Source organism: Chiloscyllium plagiosum, chromosome 9 (genome assembly GCF_004010195.1).
Source record: "Chiloscyllium plagiosum isolate BGI_BamShark_2017 chromosome 9, ASM401019v2, whole genome shotgun sequence".
Classification (NCBI taxonomy): Eukaryota; Metazoa; Chordata; class Chondrichthyes; order Orectolobiformes; family Hemiscylliidae; genus Chiloscyllium; species Chiloscyllium plagiosum.
Genome location: NC_057718.1, coordinates 83,006,920 through 83,025,416, shown reverse-complemented (window position 1 = coordinate 83,025,416; position 18,497 = coordinate 83,006,920). Strand labels below are relative to the sequence as shown.

The following is an 18,497-nucleotide window of genomic DNA, read 5'->3' as shown; positions in this document are numbered from 1 at the left end:
ATTCTCCTGTTCCCTGGATGCTGCCTGACCTGCTGCGCTTTTCCAGCAACACATTTCCAGCTCTGATCTCCAGCATCTGCAGACCTCTCTTTCTCCTCAAAGAATTGGGGAACCACAAAGATAAAAAAAACACCATAATTGGAGTTACGTACAGGCCTACAAACAGTAGTTAGGAGCTGGGACGCACGATACAACAGAAGGTAGGAAAGATGTGTAGGAAAGGCAAAATTACAGGGCTCTTGGGGTAATTCACTATGGAGGTGGACTGGGAAAACTAGGTTGATAGTAGATTGCAAGAAAAGGAATTTGTGGAATTCCTATGAGATGACTTTTTGGAGCAGCTTGTCATGGAGCCCACGAGGGAACAGGCAATACTGGATTTAGTGTTGTACAATGAGGCAGTCTTGTTGAGGGAGTTTAAGGTGAAGGAACTCTTCGGACGCAGTGATGATAATATGATTGACTTTACTCTGCAATTTGAGAGGGAGAAGATAGAATCAGAGGTAAGGGTATTACAGCTGAATAAAGACGACTGCAGAGGCATGAGGGAGGAGCTGGGTAGAACTGACGGTGAGAGGACCCTAGCAGGAAAGGCATTGGAACAGCAATGGCAGGAGTTTCTGATTGTAATTCAGGAGACACAGCAGAGATTCATCCTGAGGGAAAAGGAGCATGGAACAGGGAGGATGAGGCAACCAGGGAAGTCAGGGATAGTATAAAAGCAAAAGAGAAAGCATATAATGTGGCAAAGGACAGTGGGAAACCAGAGGATTGGGAAGCTTACAAAGATGAACACAGGGTGACAAAAAAAGAAATAAGGAGAGAGAAGATTAAATATAAGGGTAAGCTAACCAGGAAGAGTTTCTTTCGATATATAAAGGGCAAAAGTGAGGCAAAAGTGGACTGTTGGAAAATGACGCTGGAGAGATAGTGGTGGGGAACAAGGAAATGGCTGATGAACTGAATAATTACTTTGCATCAGTCTTCATGGTGGAAGACATGAGTAATATCCCAAAAAATCAAGAGAGTGAAGGGACAGAGCTGAGTTTGGTGGCCATCACCAAGGAGAAGGTGATAGAAAACCTGAATGGCCTGAAGGTGGATAAATCACCTGGACCAGATGGACTACACCCCACAGTTCTAAAAGAGATAGCTGAAGAGATAGTGGAGGCACTAGTGGTGATCTTTCAAGAATCACTAGAGTCAAGGAGGGTCTCAGAGGACTAGAGAATCGCTAAAGTGACACCCTGTTTTAAAAAGGGAGTAAGGCAAAAGTTGGAAAGTTGCAGACCAACTAGCCTAACCTTGGTTGTGGGTAAGATCCCGGAATCCATTGTGAAGGATGAGATTTCTGAATGCATGGAAGTATATGGTAAAATGGTAAAATAGGGAAACGTCAGCATGGTTTCATAAAGGGTAGGTCATGCCTGACAAATCTTCTGGGATTCTTTGAGGAAGTAACAAGCAGGTTAGACCAAGGTGAGGGGTGGGGGAGGAAGCAATGGAGTTATAGAACATAAAACATTGAACGTTATAGCGCAGTACAGGCCCTTCGGCCCTTGATGTTGCACCAACCTGTGAAATTAATCTGATGCCCATCTAACCTACACCGTTCCATTATTATCCATATGGATGTCCAATGCCCATTTAAATACCCTTAGTGTTGGCGAGTCTACTACTGTTGCAGGCAGGCCATTCCACATCCCTACTACTCTCTGAGTAAAGAAAATACCCCCAATATCTGTCCTAAATCTACCACCCCTCAATTTAAAGCTATATCCCCTCTGTTAGCCTTCACCATCTGAGGAAAAAGGCTCTTACTGACCACACTACCTAACCTTCTGATTATCTTATACGTCCCGATTAAGTCACCTCTCAACCTTCTTCTTTCCAGCGAAAACAGCCTCAGTTCCATCAGCCTTCCTCGTAAGACCTCCCTTCCATACCAGGCAACATCCTAGTAAATCCCCTCTGAACCCTTTCCAAAGCTTCCACATCCTTCCTATAATGCGCTGACCAGAACTGTACGCAATACTCCAGGTGCGGCCGCACCAGTGTCTGGTATACCTAAAGCATGACCTCGTGGCTCTGAAACTCAATCCCCCTACCAATAAACGCCATCACACCATATGCCTTCTTAACAACCCTATCAACTCGGTTGGCAACTTATAGGGATTTATGCACCTGGACACCGAGATCTCTCTGTTCATCCACACTGCAAAGAATTTTACCATTAGCCCAGTACTCTGCATTCCTGTTACTTCTTCTGAAGTGAACTACATCATACGTTTTCGCATCAAATTCCATTCGCCACTCCTCAGCCCAGCTCTGCAGTTTATCTATATCCCTCTGTAACCCACAACATCCTTCGGTACTATCCACAACACTGCCTACCTTAGTGTCATCTGCAAATTTATTAATCCATCCTTCTACGCCCACATCCAGATCATTTATAAAAATGACAAACAGCAGTGGCCCCAAAACTGCCCCATGTGGCATACCACTGATAACTGAGCTCCAGGATGAAGATTTCCCATCAATCACCACCTTCAGTCTTCTTTCAGCTAACCAATTTCTGATCCAAACTGCTAAATCGCCTTCAATCCTGAAACTCCATATTTTGTGCGAAAGCCTATTGTGTAGAACCTTATCAAATGCCTTACTGAAGTCCATATATACCATATCAACTGCTTTACCTGCATCCACCTGTTTTGTCATCTTCTGAAAGAACTCAATAAGATTAGTGAGGCATGACCTACCCTTCACAAAACCGTGTTGACTATCCCTAATCATATTATTCCTTTCCAGATGATTATAAATCCTATCTCTTATGACCTTTTCCAACACCTTACCCACAAGCAAAGTAAGGCTCACTGGCTTATAATTACCATGGTTGTCCTGACTCCCCTTCTTAAACAAGGGAACAACACTTGCTATCCTCCAGTCTTCTGGCTCTACTGCTGTCAACAATGATGACATAAAGGTCAAAGCCACAGGCTCTGCAATCTCCTCCCTGGCTTCCCAGAGAATCCTAGTAGAAAGCCCTTCCTGATGAAGGACTTATGCTCGAAACGTCGATTCTCCTGCTCTTCGAATGCTGCCTGACCTGCTGTGTTTTTCCAGCACCACATTCTTGTTCCCAGCGAATCTGAGGATAAATCCCATCTGGCCCCGGGGTCTTATCTATATTCAGATCTTCCAAAATTGCTAAAACCTCCTCTTTGTCAACCGCAATCCCATCTAATCTAATAGCCTGTGTCTCCATATTCTCACGAACATTCCTGACAAAAAGTATTCATTAAGCGCTTCTCCTATATCCTCAGATTCCACACACTACTTTTCACTACTGTCTTTGATTGGCCCTAATCTTACTGTAGTCATTCTTTTATTTCTGATATACCTCTTGAAGGCTTTAGGGTTTTCCTTGATCCTATCCACTAACAACTTCTCATGTCCCGTCCTGGCTCTTCTTAGCCCTCTCTTTAGATCTTTTCTGGCTAACTTATAACTTTCAAGTCCCCTAACTGAGCCTTCACCCCTCATCCTCACAAGCCTTCTTCTTTCTCTTGACAAGAGCTTCAACTTCTTTAGTAAATCATGGCTCCCTCTCTCGACAACTACCTCCCTGCCTGATAGGTATATACTTATCAAGGACTCGCAGTAGCTGTTCCTTGAATAAGCTCCTCATTTCAAGTGTGCCCACCCCCTGCAGTTTCCGTCCCCATTCTATGCATCCTAAATCTTATTTAATCACATCATAATTGCCATTCCCCAGTTATACCTGTTTCCCTGCAGTAGATATCTATCCCTGCCCATTGCTATTGTAAACATAACCGAATTGTGGCTAACATGCTCACCTACCTCCAAATCTAACATCTGGCTGAGTTCATTCCCCAGTACCAAATCCAATATGGCATCACCCCATGTTGGCCTGTCTACATAATCTTCAGGAAGGTCTTTGACAAGGTGCTGCACGGGAGGTTACTGAGTAAGATAAGGGCCCATGGTGTTAGAGGTTAGCATGGGTTGAGAGTTGGGATGAAAAGGGTCTTTCTCAGGATGGCAGCCAGTGACAATGATGTTCCCCAAAGCTCAGTGTCTGGCCCACAACCTTTCACTTTATACATTGGTGATCTAGACGAAGGATGAAGACATTCTAGCTAAGTTTGCAGGCAGTACAAAGATAGGTAAAGGGAAAGCTCGTATTAAGGAGACGGGGAGGGTACAGCAGGATTTGGAACGGTCAGGTGAGTGGGTAAGGAAGTGGCAGACGGAGGTCAAGGCAGGAAAGTGTGATGTAATGCACTTTTGTAGAAAGAATAGAGGCACGGACTATTTTCTAAATGGGGAAAAAATTCAGAAGTCTGAAGTGCAAAGAGACTTGGGGGTTCTAGTCCAGGGATTCTCTCAAGGTAACTTGCAGGTTGAGTCAGTAACTGGGAAGGCAAATGCAATGATGGCATTTATTTTGAGAGGATTTGAATATAAAAGCAGGGATGTACGTCTGAGGCTCTATTAGGCTCTGGTCAGACCACATTTGGAGTATTGTGCACAGTTTTGGGCCCCATATCTCAGGAAGGATGTACTGGCCTTGGAGTGTGTTCATAGGAGGTTCAGACGAATGGTCCCAGGAATGAAAAACCTAACATATGAGGAACGTTTGAGGACTCTGGGTCTAAACTCAGAAAGCTCAGAAAGGTGAAACTTGCAGAATACTGAATGGCCTGGACATTGTAGATGTTGGGAAGATGTTTCCATTGACAGGAGAGACTAGGACCTGAGAATACAGCCTTAGAGTAAAGGGAAGGCCTTTTAGAATGGAGATAAGGAGAAACTTCTTAAGCCAGAGAGTGGTGAATCTATGGAATTCACTGCCACAGAAGCTGTGGAGGCCAGGTCATTGAGTATATTTAAGGCTGAGATAGGTTCTTGATTGTAAGGGGGATCAAACATTACAGGGCAAAAACGGGAGAATCAGGTTGAGAAACTTACCAGCGACGATTGAATGGTGGAGCAGACCCCCGATAGGCTGAATGGCCTAATTTCTGGTCTTATAGTCTGATCTCCTTGGGGATTAGTTGTGGCAGTAGAATTCTTGCTCTTGGACGGTCCCGGGTGTCAGTAGTGTGAATCTGCAGCTCCAGAAGGTAAGTGGGTCAGCTCTGGTTGCCTTGGCCTCCTCAGGGTCGGGTAGCCTTGGAATTGGGGACCGGCCTGGGGAGTTGGGCCTCCTTGGGGTTGCGTCGCTGCGGATCTAGGTTAGGTCCTGGGTTGGTCAGGCCTTCTTGGCGTTGAATCGCTACGGGCCTGGGTTAGGTCCTGGGCTGGTCAGGACTTCTCGGGGTTGAGTTGCTGTGGGTCTGGGTTACGTTAGGGTTGGTCGGGCCCTTTCGGGGTTGAGTCGCTGCAGGTTTAGGTCAGGTCCTGGGTTGGTCGGGCCTTCTCGAGGTTGAGTCGCTGCAGGCCTGGGTTGGTCGGGCCCTCTCAGGATTGAGTTGCTGCGGTCCTGGGCTGGTCGGGCCTTCTCGGAGTTGAATTGCTCGGGCCAGGCTTAGATCCTGGGCTGGTCGGGCCTTTTCGGGTTGAGTTGCTGTGGGTCTGGGGTTAGGTCCTGGGCTTGTTGAGCCTTCTTGGAGTTGAGTTGCTGTTGGGGTCGGTTTCATTTTGGTTTGGGTCGGGTCACCACGGGGTCAGGTTGCTATGAGGGTCAGGGTTTGGACCTTGCTTCCTAGTGTCCTTCTGGGTCCTGTGGAAAGCCAGTAGGTTTGCTCTTGGCCTGCAAATTCAGCAATGTTAGTCCTCAGGTCTGGACATGCATAGAATCCTCAGTCCTATAAGTAGAGTTAAAGGAACGTTATTAGTAATTTTTACAGACTTAGGATTTAGGTTTAAAAGTGTGAAATGGTTATAAGAAATGTTAGAGTAAGATCTGCAGTAGGAAGCTCTCAAAGAATTGCCTGGCGTCGGTGCCATCTTGTATCCCAATAACAAGGGTCGCTTTTGATGGCTTCCCACTTTCCAGCCATCCCTTTACCTGTGAATATCCACCCCCAATCATCTTTTGAAAGTTCTTGCCTAATACTGTCAAAATTGGCCTTCCTGCAATTTAGCACTTTAACTTATAGGTCAGGTCTATGCTTTTCCATAACTATTTTAAAACGAAGAGAATTATGGTAGCTGGCCCCAAAGTGCTCCCTCACTGACACCTCAGTCACTTGGCCTGCCTAATTTCCTAAGTGTGGGTTAAAGTTTGCTCCTTCTTTAGTAGGTACATCCACATACTGAAGTTGAACATTTTCTTGTAAGCACTTAACAAATTCCTCTCTATCTAAGCCCTTAACACTATGGCAGTCCCAGTCTATGTTTAGAAATTTAAAATCCCCTACCACAACTACCCTATTATTCTTACAGATAACTGCGACCTCCTAACAAATTTGCTTCTCAATTTCCCACTTTCTACTGGGGTGTCTATAGTACAATCCCAATAAGGTGATCAGCCCCTTCTTATTTCTCGGTTCCACTCAAATAATTTTATTGGATGTACTCCCCAGAATATCTTCCCTAAATACAGTTGTAATGTTATCCCTCATCAAAAGCTACAATTCCCCCTCCTCCCAACTGCATCAGCCTCAGACTGATTTCTTTTCTCACTCTTTCTTTCTCTGGGTCCCAACACCGCCCTCCCCAAAGAAAAACTAATTTAAAGCCTCCTGAGTGGCTCGAGCAAATCTCCCCGCCAGTATACTAGTCCCTTCAGATGCAACCCAGCCTTCTTATACAAGCCTCTTCTTCCCAGAATAGATTCGAATTATCCAAAAATGTGAATCCTTCTCCCCTGCACCAGCTCCTCAGCCATGCATTCATCTGTTCTATCCTCCTATTTCTACCCTCACTACAATGTGGCACCAGGAGTAATTCAGATATGACCACCCTCGAGGATCTTTTTTTAACCTGCTGCCAAATTTCCTATATTCTCTCCTCAGAACTTTGCCCCTTTTCTCTTCCTATGTCATTAGTTCCAATGTGTACAACAACCTCTTGCTGGTCAATCTCCCCTTTGAGAACATTCAGCACCCTCTTCAAGATATCCTTGACCCTGGCACTAGGGAGGCAACACACCATTCTGATTTCTTACCTGAAATGTCAGTCTGTGCCTCTGACTAGAGAATGCCCTATCATAATCAATCGCTTGGAACCCCTCATTACAGTTTCATTTCTAGAAACTTGGGCTGTCAGTGCTACATTCCCCTAAGAGTCTTATCACCTCCTACATTTTCCAAAACAGCATACTTGTTTGAGATGGGCATAGCCACAGGAGAATCCTGCACTACCTGCCTACCTCTCCTGGAGATAATCCATCCAACCGACTCTTTCTGCAGTTTTTCTACCTTCCTGAAGCTGCCATCCATTACATGCTCTGGCTCCTGTAAATTCCTCATTACCTCAAACTGCCGCTTCTCACTAACAATGTGATCCGATAGGACTGGCAACCAACACTTCCTGCAGATATAATCATTAGTAACCGTCAGCTGTGCAGGTTCACTGCTCTTTTTTTCACCTCTCGTGTGGTACTTGCTCTCCCTTTCCCCTCCTGCTTTAAAGTAATGTTGTTTTGATCACTTTTTTCCCCAAAGTTCCCACAGCTTTAAAACAATAATTACTGCTCCATGAAATTGAGGAAATCAGCTCCAACACTGAAAATACTTCAAAAAGGAGCAGCTCTTAACAGCCACAGTTTTCTCCTGTCCTCTGCCTTCTCCATGGCCCCTCATTATCTAGAATTTCACTCACCCTGCACTTCTACCTATGCAGCCATAGCCATAGAATCAGCTTCTCTCCTTGCTCCTGCACTATATTATCTGGTGTTCCCCAAGGATCTAATCTTGGCCCCTCTCTTTTCAAGTCAACAAATGCACCTTGGTGGCAGCATCCAAAAACACAAAATCAAGCTCTATCTGAACATGGATCTATTCAGCTGTACGTCACCACCACCTCTCTACCTCTTCAGTCTCTCTAAATTATCACACTGCCGGTCTGACATCTGTCCTGGATGTGTAGAGATTTCCTGCAATTACATATTGGAAGCACTGAATTCTCAGCTCTCCACTCTATTCCCAAGTCTCTGCATCTGTCTCCTTTTTTATCATCAAGACTACCTATTTTCAACTCCATAGCACCAACTGTCCCAGCTTCTGACTCAGCTCATCTGCTGCTGAAACCTCATTAATGCCTTTGACTATTTTAATAATCTTTGAGGTGGTCTCCTAGCTTGCACCTTTTCATCAACTTGAGCTCATCTCAAGCTCTGCTGTTGATATTGTTATGGCACAGGGTAAACCCTCCAGCTTCATTTAAACCAGCAACACAAGAAAAAATTTATCCCGTGCAGTAATCTGTGAAAATTCAAGAGGCCAAGAACTCTTTAAAGTAAAAATTAACAACTTTATTTCTTAAAGTATAACTGAGAATAATTAACTAACAATTATTTACAACTCCTTCCTCTAACCTATCTTTTACTTCCCCCTCTACATTACTGGTCTGATAAAAATCCTGATTAAAGTTTACAAAACAAAACTTCTCATCTCAAAACCAGGCAGCTTTCAGTTCTTCTCTGTATTTCTGTCTTTTCTTAATGTGGATTGTGCTTCACAGGTTACAGATCTTCACAAATCGATAAAGGTACCTTTAAGAGAGCTATTTTTCAGGTAGTCTTTACATGCTGGTGGCTTGGCAGTTCTCCTCCCAACTGTTTAATTTTCCTTGGTCTTAAACCCCCCACCCCAAAGCATTGGATTGTGTCATTGGCTTTTAAGATTGTCAATATGCTAAATTCAAAGTTGATTGGAATTTGGTATTTTTTGGGGTATAATTTTCGGGGTTGGCCTAATTCAAATCTGTTTTGTTGTTTCTAGCCAACCCAGTTAATCTAGCTTTCGACCAAGTGTTATGTTGTTAAATGATTGAGAACACTTGGTCACATAGTTCTGCTAGCTTCTAACTCTCTTAAAGATACAGTACACCCATATCTTCATAACAATATCCTAACTCATGGCAATACCCATTAGTCCATTACTCCAGTGCTGGCTGACCTACATTGGCTCCCAGTCCAACAATGCCCAAATTTTAACATTCATATCTTTGTTTTCCTCTCCCGCGTCCCATCTCTGTAAGCACTTCCAGCTGCACAACCTTCTGGGATCCAGTACTCCTCTAGATCCTGCCTCTTGCACATCAGCAATTTTAAACATTCCATCATCGGTCACAGTTGGAAAGGAACTTCAAAATTGGGAAAACATACGAAGGAACCCAAACCAGAAGTAAAGCAAAACAAATCTCTGTCTTTTGTAATAGCTGTCAGCTGTAAGAGGTCATTTTGCACATCAGTTATGGCATGGTGCTTGTTATAAAAGAAAGCTTAACCTGAGAAAATTGCTGGTTTAAAAAGTGGGTACTGGTGGAAACAAGTAGATGGAGATTTATTGAGGATGTTGCATAAAATAGCTTAGGTTCTCTGTACAAAAAGCAATGCATGAAGACAATATGCAGCTCTGTTCCAGTGAGAAGCAGACTTAAAGCTCACTCGCCAGGTTCTCCATCTTCACTTGCCAAATAAGCACAATTGATCAAATTAAGGGAGAAATTACATTTACAGAGCAATGGGGATTCCTCTGTCCCACACAAATAGCATTAAGACTAAACTATCACCTCACTTTGAGTCTGGAATTCAGCTTGCTGCTTATTGTTATTTCACTATTATTGCTGCCTGTTTTTTTAATCAGATATCATTGAGAAGTTGAGTGACAGGCTACGTAAGAGAGAGTTATGCAAATGCAGTCTGTCATATTTGCCAATGCTTGATCACGTTATTTGATAAATAATGACATTTAGAACATGTCAGGCTGGGTTAAGGAAAATGTTTGCTATCTGCCTGATGACACATTACTTCTGAAAATCAAGCACTTGTTTCTTGATAATGAAAGTACCAAAAAACTACAAACTGTATTAAGCCTAAGTACAAAATAACCTTCAATATGTAAAATCAACTCGTTACTAATGAACATATATTCATCATGAGTAACAAAATGTTTCAGAAGTTGGTATTTGCATTTAGTTTACAAAGCCTGTGAAGTTATGATATCAGATAAGAATAAAAAGGAAGTGAGATTTGAATGGTTTCAGTAACTAGGTGTTCCCTCGATAATGTATTGTTCAGTGTTTAGTGAACCAGGTGGGGGCAATCTCCACCCTTTGCTGTTAATGTTTGAGTCTTGCTCTACACCTATTGAACACATATAGCAATAATTGGATGGGCTGTGCATTCCCCTGTCCCAAAAACCACTGACCTACTCATTGACACCAACACTCTTGTGCACAGAGTACAGGGAAAGAATAGGAATGCTTGTAGGATAAGGGACAGCGGTGTCAGCAGGGCCCATTGCCCTATATGCCTTGTTCATCTTGCTTCGATGTGTTGCAGGAGGCTCTCAATACAGACATTGAACAAATGGACATCCTCCATAGGCATGAAGTTAGGCATCATGCTGTTACATTCGGGCTGCAGAGCAACTCAAACACACAGATGAAAGGCCTCAACAGTGGACTATATGCAAATATGACAAATAATGTACTGCGCATTGTCACCCCTGCCATTGAGTACCCTCAATAGGTTTTCTTTGTCTCTCCCTCCCACTACATCTTAGTATAGTCCCTGGACCTGCATCTGGGGCAGAGGGAGCTTCCTCAGCAGTACAGCTCATTGACCATGGAGGTTTGGTCAGGTGACCCTGAGGGCATTTATGTTTAGATTGCCCTGGCATTCCAAGGGCTGCCCTGTTAGTGTCAAATGAACTCTTCTCAGCATGAACCTTTAAGGATCCGAGGGTATTTGCTGTCAAAGAGTCAGTGCTTCTGAGAAGAAGCAATGAACATAGAACATTAGAGAGCAGTACAAGCCCTTCAGCCCTTGACGTTGCACTGACCTGTGGAACCAATCTGAAACCTATCTATCTTACACTATTCCATTTTCATCCATATGTTTATCCAATGACCATTTTAATGCCCTTAAAGTTAGCGAATCTACTACTGTTGCAGGCAGTGTATTCTACATCTTACTACTCTCTGAGTAAAGAAACTACCTCTATCTATCACCCCTCAATTTAAAGCTATGTCCCTTGTGTTAGCCATCACCATCTGAGGAATAAGGCTCTCATGGTCCAGCCTATCTAACCCTCTAATTATTTTATATGTCTCAATTAAGTCACCTCTCAACCTTCACCACTCTAATGAAAGCAGCCTCAAGTCCCTCAGCATTTCATCATAAGACCTTCCCTCCATACCAGGCAACATCCTAGTAAATCTGAAACCAAAAGAGAAAATGCTGGAAAATCTCAGCAGGTCTGGCAGCATCTGTAAGGAGAGAAAAGAGCTGAAGTTTCGAGTCTAACTGACCCTTTGTCAAATTTGCTTTTATCCTAGTAAATCTCTTCTGAACCCTTTCCAAAGCTTCCACATCTTTCCTATAACGTGGTGACCAGAACTGCAGAGTTTTGTACAGCTGCAGCACGACCTGTGGCTCCAAAACTCAATCCCTCTACCAATACAAGCTACCACATCGTATGCCCTCTTAACAACTCTATTAACCTGGGTGGCAACTTTCAGAGATCTATGCACATGGACACCGAGTTCTCTCTGCTCATCTACTCTACCAAGAATCTTACCATTAGCCCTGATCCTCCTCCAAAGTGAATCACCTCACACTTTTCTGCACTAAACTCCATTCACCATGTCTTAGCCCAGCCCTGCAGCTTATCTAAGTCCCTCTGTAAACTGCAACATCCTTCAGCACTATCCACAACTCCACTGACCTTAGTGTCATCTGCAAATTTACTAACCCATCCTTCTACACCCTCATCCAGGTCATTTATAACAATGACAGCAATAGACCCAAAACAGATCCTTGCAGTATACCACTAGTAACTGAACTCCAGGATGATCTTTTCCCATCAACCACCACCCTCTGTCTTCTTTCAGTTAGCCAATTTCTGATCTAAACTGCTAAATCACCCTCAATCCCATGCCTCCGTACTTTGTGCAATAGCCTATCATGGGGAACGTTATCAAATGCCTTAGTGAAATCCATATACACCACATCAAACACTTTATTCTCATCCACCTGTTTGGTCACCATCTCAAAGTACTTAATAAGGTTTGTGAGGCATGAACTACTCTTCACAAAACCGTGTTGACTATCCCTAATCAACTTATTCCTCTCTAGATGATTATAAATCTTATCTCTTATAACTTTTCCAACACATTACTCACAACCGAAGTAAGGCTCACTGGTCTATAATTACCAGGGTTGTCTCTACTCTCCTTCTTGAACAAAGGAACAACATTTGTTATCCTCCAGTTTTTTGGCACTATTCCTGTAGACAATGACGACATAAAGATCAAAGCCACAGGCTCTGCAATCTTCTCCCTGGCTTCCCACAGAATCCTAGCATAAATCCCATCTGGCCCAGGGGACTTATCTATTTTCACACTTTCCAGAATTGTTAACACTTTCTCCTTGTGAACCTTAATCCCATCTAGTCTAGTAGCCTGAATCTCAGTATTTTGTAGACAACAGTCTTTTTCCACTGTGAATACTGACGAAAAATATTCCTTTATGCTTCCCCATTTCCTCAGACTCCACGCACAACCACCCACTACTATCCTCGATTGGCCCTAATCTTTCTCTACTCATTCTTTTATTTCTGATATACCGAAAGAAAGCCTTAGAGTTTTCCTTGATCCTATCTACCAACAACTTCTCATGTCCCCTCCTGGCTCTTCTTAGCTCACTCTTTAGGTCTTTCCTGGCTAACTTGTAACCCTCAAGCGCCCTAACTGAGTCTTCACGTCTCACCCTAACATAAGCCTTCTTCTTCCTTTTCACAAGTGATTCAACTTCTTTAGTAAACCACGGCTCCCTCGCTCAACCACTTCCTCCCTGCCTGACCGATACATACTTATCAAGGACACGCAGTGGCTGTGCCATTACAATGACTTGCATCCTTGGGATGTTTGAAGAGGCTGCCCATCTCTCACAAAGATGTGACTTCACGAGGTCCCATAGTGGAGTTATGCCGTAGCACACAATTTAACAGCTCAAGTGAAAATATATTTACAAAACTGAAAGTGGATTTACAATAATGCTGCACCAATGCTATCTATGTGCTCTCAGTGAGATTTCTTTTTCCTCTGCTTACATTAACTGCAGCTATGGTGGATAAAGCCTGCTCCCTATGATTTGCCCTGTTGACTTGAAAGACTTGGGCAGACATCCTTCAGCGCTTTTGAGCCGAGAGGACCCAAACTCCCTCAGAGTCTCCTGCCAGGTACAGGTTCATCCTTCATGGGCTTGTACAGCTGCAAGCTATGTGCTCACAGAGAGGGCAAGTAAGGGTGGGGGGTTGGGGCGGGCAGGCTCCTCTGAAATATCCTGAGAAGAATCTTTTAGGAAACCCGTGTTTGTCGTCTCCTCCATGTGGATTCCTGATGGCAGCATCCTGTCTCCCCGATAGGAAGTCACACTTCAGGTAAGGTCAAGGTCACTCTCCACACTCTGTGCCATTTATGCTTAGCAATAGCTAAAATAACAGCATGTCAGTCCTTATGCACAGCCAGCCACCAGTAACCTGGGTGTCCGTGACAATCACCAACCTATCAATGGAGACAGTTAGTCACATGCATACTGGAGACAGCCTGATATTGTAACATTGATTGACTCTTTAATCCTTTGTTCCAGTTTACTAAATGTCTCTGCAAAGCTGCTGCATATTCTTCCACATGTCCCTGCAGTTCGATCAAGTCATTCATGGCCAAAAGTCTTTTGCCTGAGGATAAGCAGGTGGTCTCCGGCAGTCCTCTGAGTGCCAGAACCTGGGACTTTTCAACTAACTGGAGGGATATGGCTGTGCCATGCTGACAGTTGATTCCCGAATCTAATTTATATAGAGTACCCAATAAGGTGAAAGTTTCTGAGCTGGTGGAAGCAGCATGGAAATGGCTTGCCAGTGCATCCTCTGTGTATTCACCTTCTCAGTGGAGGCGGTGCTGAGAGTCTCCAATGTGGTCTCTTTCTGGAAGTGCTCTGCATGCCTCTAGTGCTTGATTAAGAAAAGAGAGGGATTCAGTAGTGAAAGATGCATAAATGCTCATGCAGATTAAGAATGAGTTAGCATTGGTGGTCATGGGAGATCAGTATAGCACAAGAAATTGCGGTGTATAATGTTGGTTGCCAGTTGATGTCACCACATGAATGGTCTTTCTCTTCTCTGGCCCGGGCATGTATTTTCTTCTTGTAGGAAGTGAGGAGCCTAGTGCTGACCAGTCTTGCATCTTTCAGCTTGGTTCTGGGCAATATTTTCCTATAATGAGACAAAGGGAGGGATTGAGTATTGTTATGAAGCAGAGGTTGATCCTCCTCTGATAATTAAAACTGAACACCCTAGCGAGGGCCACCTGATAAAGAAGTCTGACAAGGGGTATAATCTATTTCTCACCTCCCCACCCCTAATCTGTTATAAAGAAGTGGATAAAGGAAATGAAATCCTTTCACTCACTCTACAATTAACAAGTAACAATTTATTTATCTAACTCCAACAGTGAAAAAATGAGCAGAATTCCTAACAAAGTGACAGTTACCCCTTAACTTCTACCTATCCCCTCACCGAATTAAATTTTATTGGTATGCTGTTTTAATAACACAGGCCCCACTTTTATAAATCCAAGTAATAAGAATAATAAGTTAAAACTTAGTCTCCAAAGTTCACATGGAATGGACCATCTTGAACTTTCTGTACCTTCTTCCACCATTTTCCTTTGTCCAAAATGCTTTCTCAGTCGTTTTCTGGTGTCAAGAATATTCGCTAAATGTGCCGTGTACCTTTATTGATAAATGGTGCTTTTTTCTGAGCTGGAAAATTCTTATCATCTTCAAATGGCTGTTGGCTCTCCCTTCTCTGTTCAATTGCTCCTTTGTTGTATACCTGTGTGTAGACTTAATAAATTCTTTAGAACCTGATTGGTCCAACATTGTCAATACCATCAGATTTAAATTTAATTAGTCTTTTATCTCCAAGTGCCTTTTTAAATTAATGGGATGAATTTAAACATTGTCTGGATAAAATTACTGCTTGGGCCTGTTAATTGAATGGCTTTCAGATACAATATTTCAATTCGTGCACCTGCACTTTAACTGCTGTTCAGACATCCAGTTTAACTCTAAGTACCAAAAAGAACACCAGTTTTAAAGGGACAATGCAATGCTTTTCCCCATTTTACAATTTTACCATTTTTGCACACCAATTTTGCAGTCCCAACACTGATGGGTCAACATCACACAAGGGCAAACATAGCCATGTGCTGATTGCACATGCTGAGATACTGCTATAATATGAGTGAGTATGACTAGGCTATGTATGGGTTGCTGATGATAGACAAGTCTGGTTTTCTTCTGATTGAACTTTGGAGGATTTCACAACTGGCATCTTCTTGGGACATTTCATATAGAATTAAATATAAGGCCATATTATGTGGTCTGGATATTCATAGAGGTAAGCACTGTGTGAGCATGGTATGCTCTTGATATCAGTGAATAAGTTCAAGTTTTACCACTAGCTGACAGCTTCCATGTTTATTTTTCTGGTCTATTTTGTAAGTAAGGAGGTTTTGGAATTCAGTTGCTGCGTGTTGCTAGCTGCCACCTGTAACTGGTAGGCCATCACCTGTAGTCTGGCAATGAACAAGATGTGAAGTGCATCTGATAAAGGAGTCCTGAGTCATTTGTTTTGCATTTAATTCCAGATAAAAACACATAGGAACACTCCTGTTTGCTTCAAGAAATGTTTACTTTGAATCTTGATTCATATAAAACATGTCATTTAGAGTCAGTGAAGTAATAAGTTCAGTAAAATTTCATACCTTATCAGTTTTGATCTATGACTACAGAAGATTTAATGTATGAAATGGCTCCATTGTCACACCTTTGATTGCTGATGGTATAAGAACAAGCCAGTTGCTGCTCACTCACACTTACAGACACATTAAGAGAGAGATCATGGCTGGCTGGCCTTGTTTCCTCGCTATTTTCTTGACTGTTCTTGTTTCAGTTCCTGCCTTTCCTTCCCAGAATGTGAAGGATCATCAGCAAATTGCTCAAAACATGGAAGGCAGACCTTTAGAAATGAAAGTTGATACAAATGATGCAGAATTCCAAGCCATCGTAGCCCTCGCTATACAGGAATTTAGCAAGAAGTCTGCATTCATCTACAATATTGTGGAGTTTCTGACTATCGATGTAAAGGTAACACATTAATAACACTTTTATTGACAATAGAGGTTGGCAAACTATGTTGCAGTTGTACAGGACTTTGGTGAGGCTGCACTTGGAGAATTGTGTTCAGTTTTGCTCACCTTGCTGTAGGAAGGATGATATTAAACTGGAAAGAGTGCAGAAGAAATTTAGAAGGATCTTGCCAGGACTCAAGGGTCTGAGTTATCGGGAGAGGTTGGACAAGCTTGGACTTTTCCTTTAGAGCATAGGAGACCGAGGGGGGACCTTATAGAAATGTATGAGATCATGAGAAGCATGGATAGGGTGAATCCACTCAGTCTTTTATCCAGGGTTGGGGATTTGAGGGCTAGAGGGCATCCGCTTATGGTTAGAGGGGAAAGGATAAAGGGGAACCTGAAGGGCAACTTTTTACGGAGGATGGTAAGCTTATGGAATGAGCTGCCAGCGGAATTGGTTGAGGCGGCTATATTAACAACATTTAAAAGGCATCTGGACAAATACATGGACAGGAAAGGATTAGAAGGATATGGGCTAAGTGCAGGGAAATAAGGTTCGAGTGAATGGACATTTTGGTCAGCATGGCCGAAGGCACTGACTCCCTCCTGAAGGGCTCTATGACTCTCTAAACAATGTGTGTTTGGCCTTTAAAGGATACTGCTGGCCACTAACGAGTGACACCTCATTAAGTTTCTACTTAGAAAAGTGCCATGATGTTGCAAATGTAAACACAATGATCTCACTACAACATTAATCGTAACTACTTTTCAAACATGTTAATTTTAATTGAAGACCTATTTAAAATTTAAGCTGACAGAGTTGGTAATGGCCTAACATATTACTTTATTATTTCTCATATGTGGGTGAGAAGCCAGAACAAACCAATGTGATGAGTATTCATGAGGGGAGTCATGGTGGACTCAAAATGTTATCTCTGTTCCTTTCTCCACAAAAGCTGTCAGCATGTTTTTCCAGCATGCTGTGTTTATTTGTAGTGAATATTCTGTCATTTGTAAAGGATAAGACAGCATTTAAAATAGTAATGTACAAAATAAATATATTTCACTCCTTTGCCAGGTATTTGAAGGAGCTGTATACATTTTTGATATCGTTTTGGGGAAAACTAATTGCCCAGTCATCAAAAGTGGGAAGCCACAGGTAAACTGCCAAATAATTGAGACTGAAGGACAGTCAGAGGTAAGTGAAACACTGTGTGACAACAAAGTGTATTTTCTCCATTTCTCTTAAAGCTGCATCAGCTTAATGAAGTTTACATGTATATTGTTTTATTTATCTTCTAGTTCTACCTGTGCCACTTTATCGCATGGAAAGCTCCTGATTCTGAAAAACAACAGATTTTGTCAAGTAATTGCAAGATACTTGACCTGTAATGCCTCTAGATGAGACTTCTACAATAAAGAAGAAGTACCTGAACTGATCTCTAACGACTTTCTGTGCCTGAATTAACAATTAACTTTAAGAGCCTTTCATTCAATTATTTAAATATCAGAGTGTAGATGACTTGATAAAATAACTAATGTGCTGTTACCTGTGTAAGACCAGCAAGTTAATTCTCTGGTCTCTCAAACAAAGGGACTGTGAAAAGTTAATTAATATGAGCGCTACTTGGTAATAAAGTCTTGATAATTCTTAAAACAGTTCATGTGTCCTGTGATTTCTGATAATTTTGACTTTTTGCTTTCTGTTCTCTTCATAGAATATCATTGCCAGCCCTTACACTGTGATTAATCTTCTAGCTTTGTTTCAGTAGAATTCTATTTCAAAGGTATTTTCCACTGTGTTCATATTACGTTGTTCAGCTGAACATTTCTTCTAATCCCTAGTGGCTGGATCAATCTGGCCGGTTTTGCTTTAATTTCTTCTAGTTTCCCAATCACAGTTTAAGCCAAAGAACTTATACAATTTTATGAATGGGAGAGCATGGAATTATAATGGGTTATGGACAGACTTTGTGAGTTGGTAGAAAAATGGGAAATAGAAATGTATGGGTGGAATCTTCTAACCTCTTGAGTGGCATTTATTTGGGTAGGAGGATGGCAGATGAGTATGCTCATTCACTACAAGCCTCCATCCCTAGTAAATGTGAGACAGGAAGGCAGTGTCTTCAACAACAATAGCCTCTATCGAGAGGAAGTGGCTC

The 18,497-nt window shown here is 42.5% G+C and overlaps 1 protein-coding gene across 2 annotated transcripts in view; it reads left to right on the top strand.

The window, feature by feature from the left end:
* Positions 1 to 17,943, top strand: part of LOC122552993 — a 69,293-nt gene extending 51,350 nt beyond the window's left edge. For both annotated transcript variants that reach the window (XM_043696349.1, XM_043696350.1), the window contains exons 4-6: positions 16,175 to 16,348; positions 17,414 to 17,533; positions 17,638 to 17,943. In XM_043696349.1, coding sequence (XP_043552284.1) covers positions 16,175 to 16,348; positions 17,414 to 17,533; positions 17,638 to 17,727 — 384 coding nt within the window. In that variant the 3' untranslated portion in view covers positions 17,728 to 17,943. The remainder of the gene's footprint in view (positions 1 to 16,174; positions 16,349 to 17,413; positions 17,534 to 17,637) is intronic.
* The last annotated feature ends 554 nt before the right edge of the window (positions 17,944 to 18,497 follow it).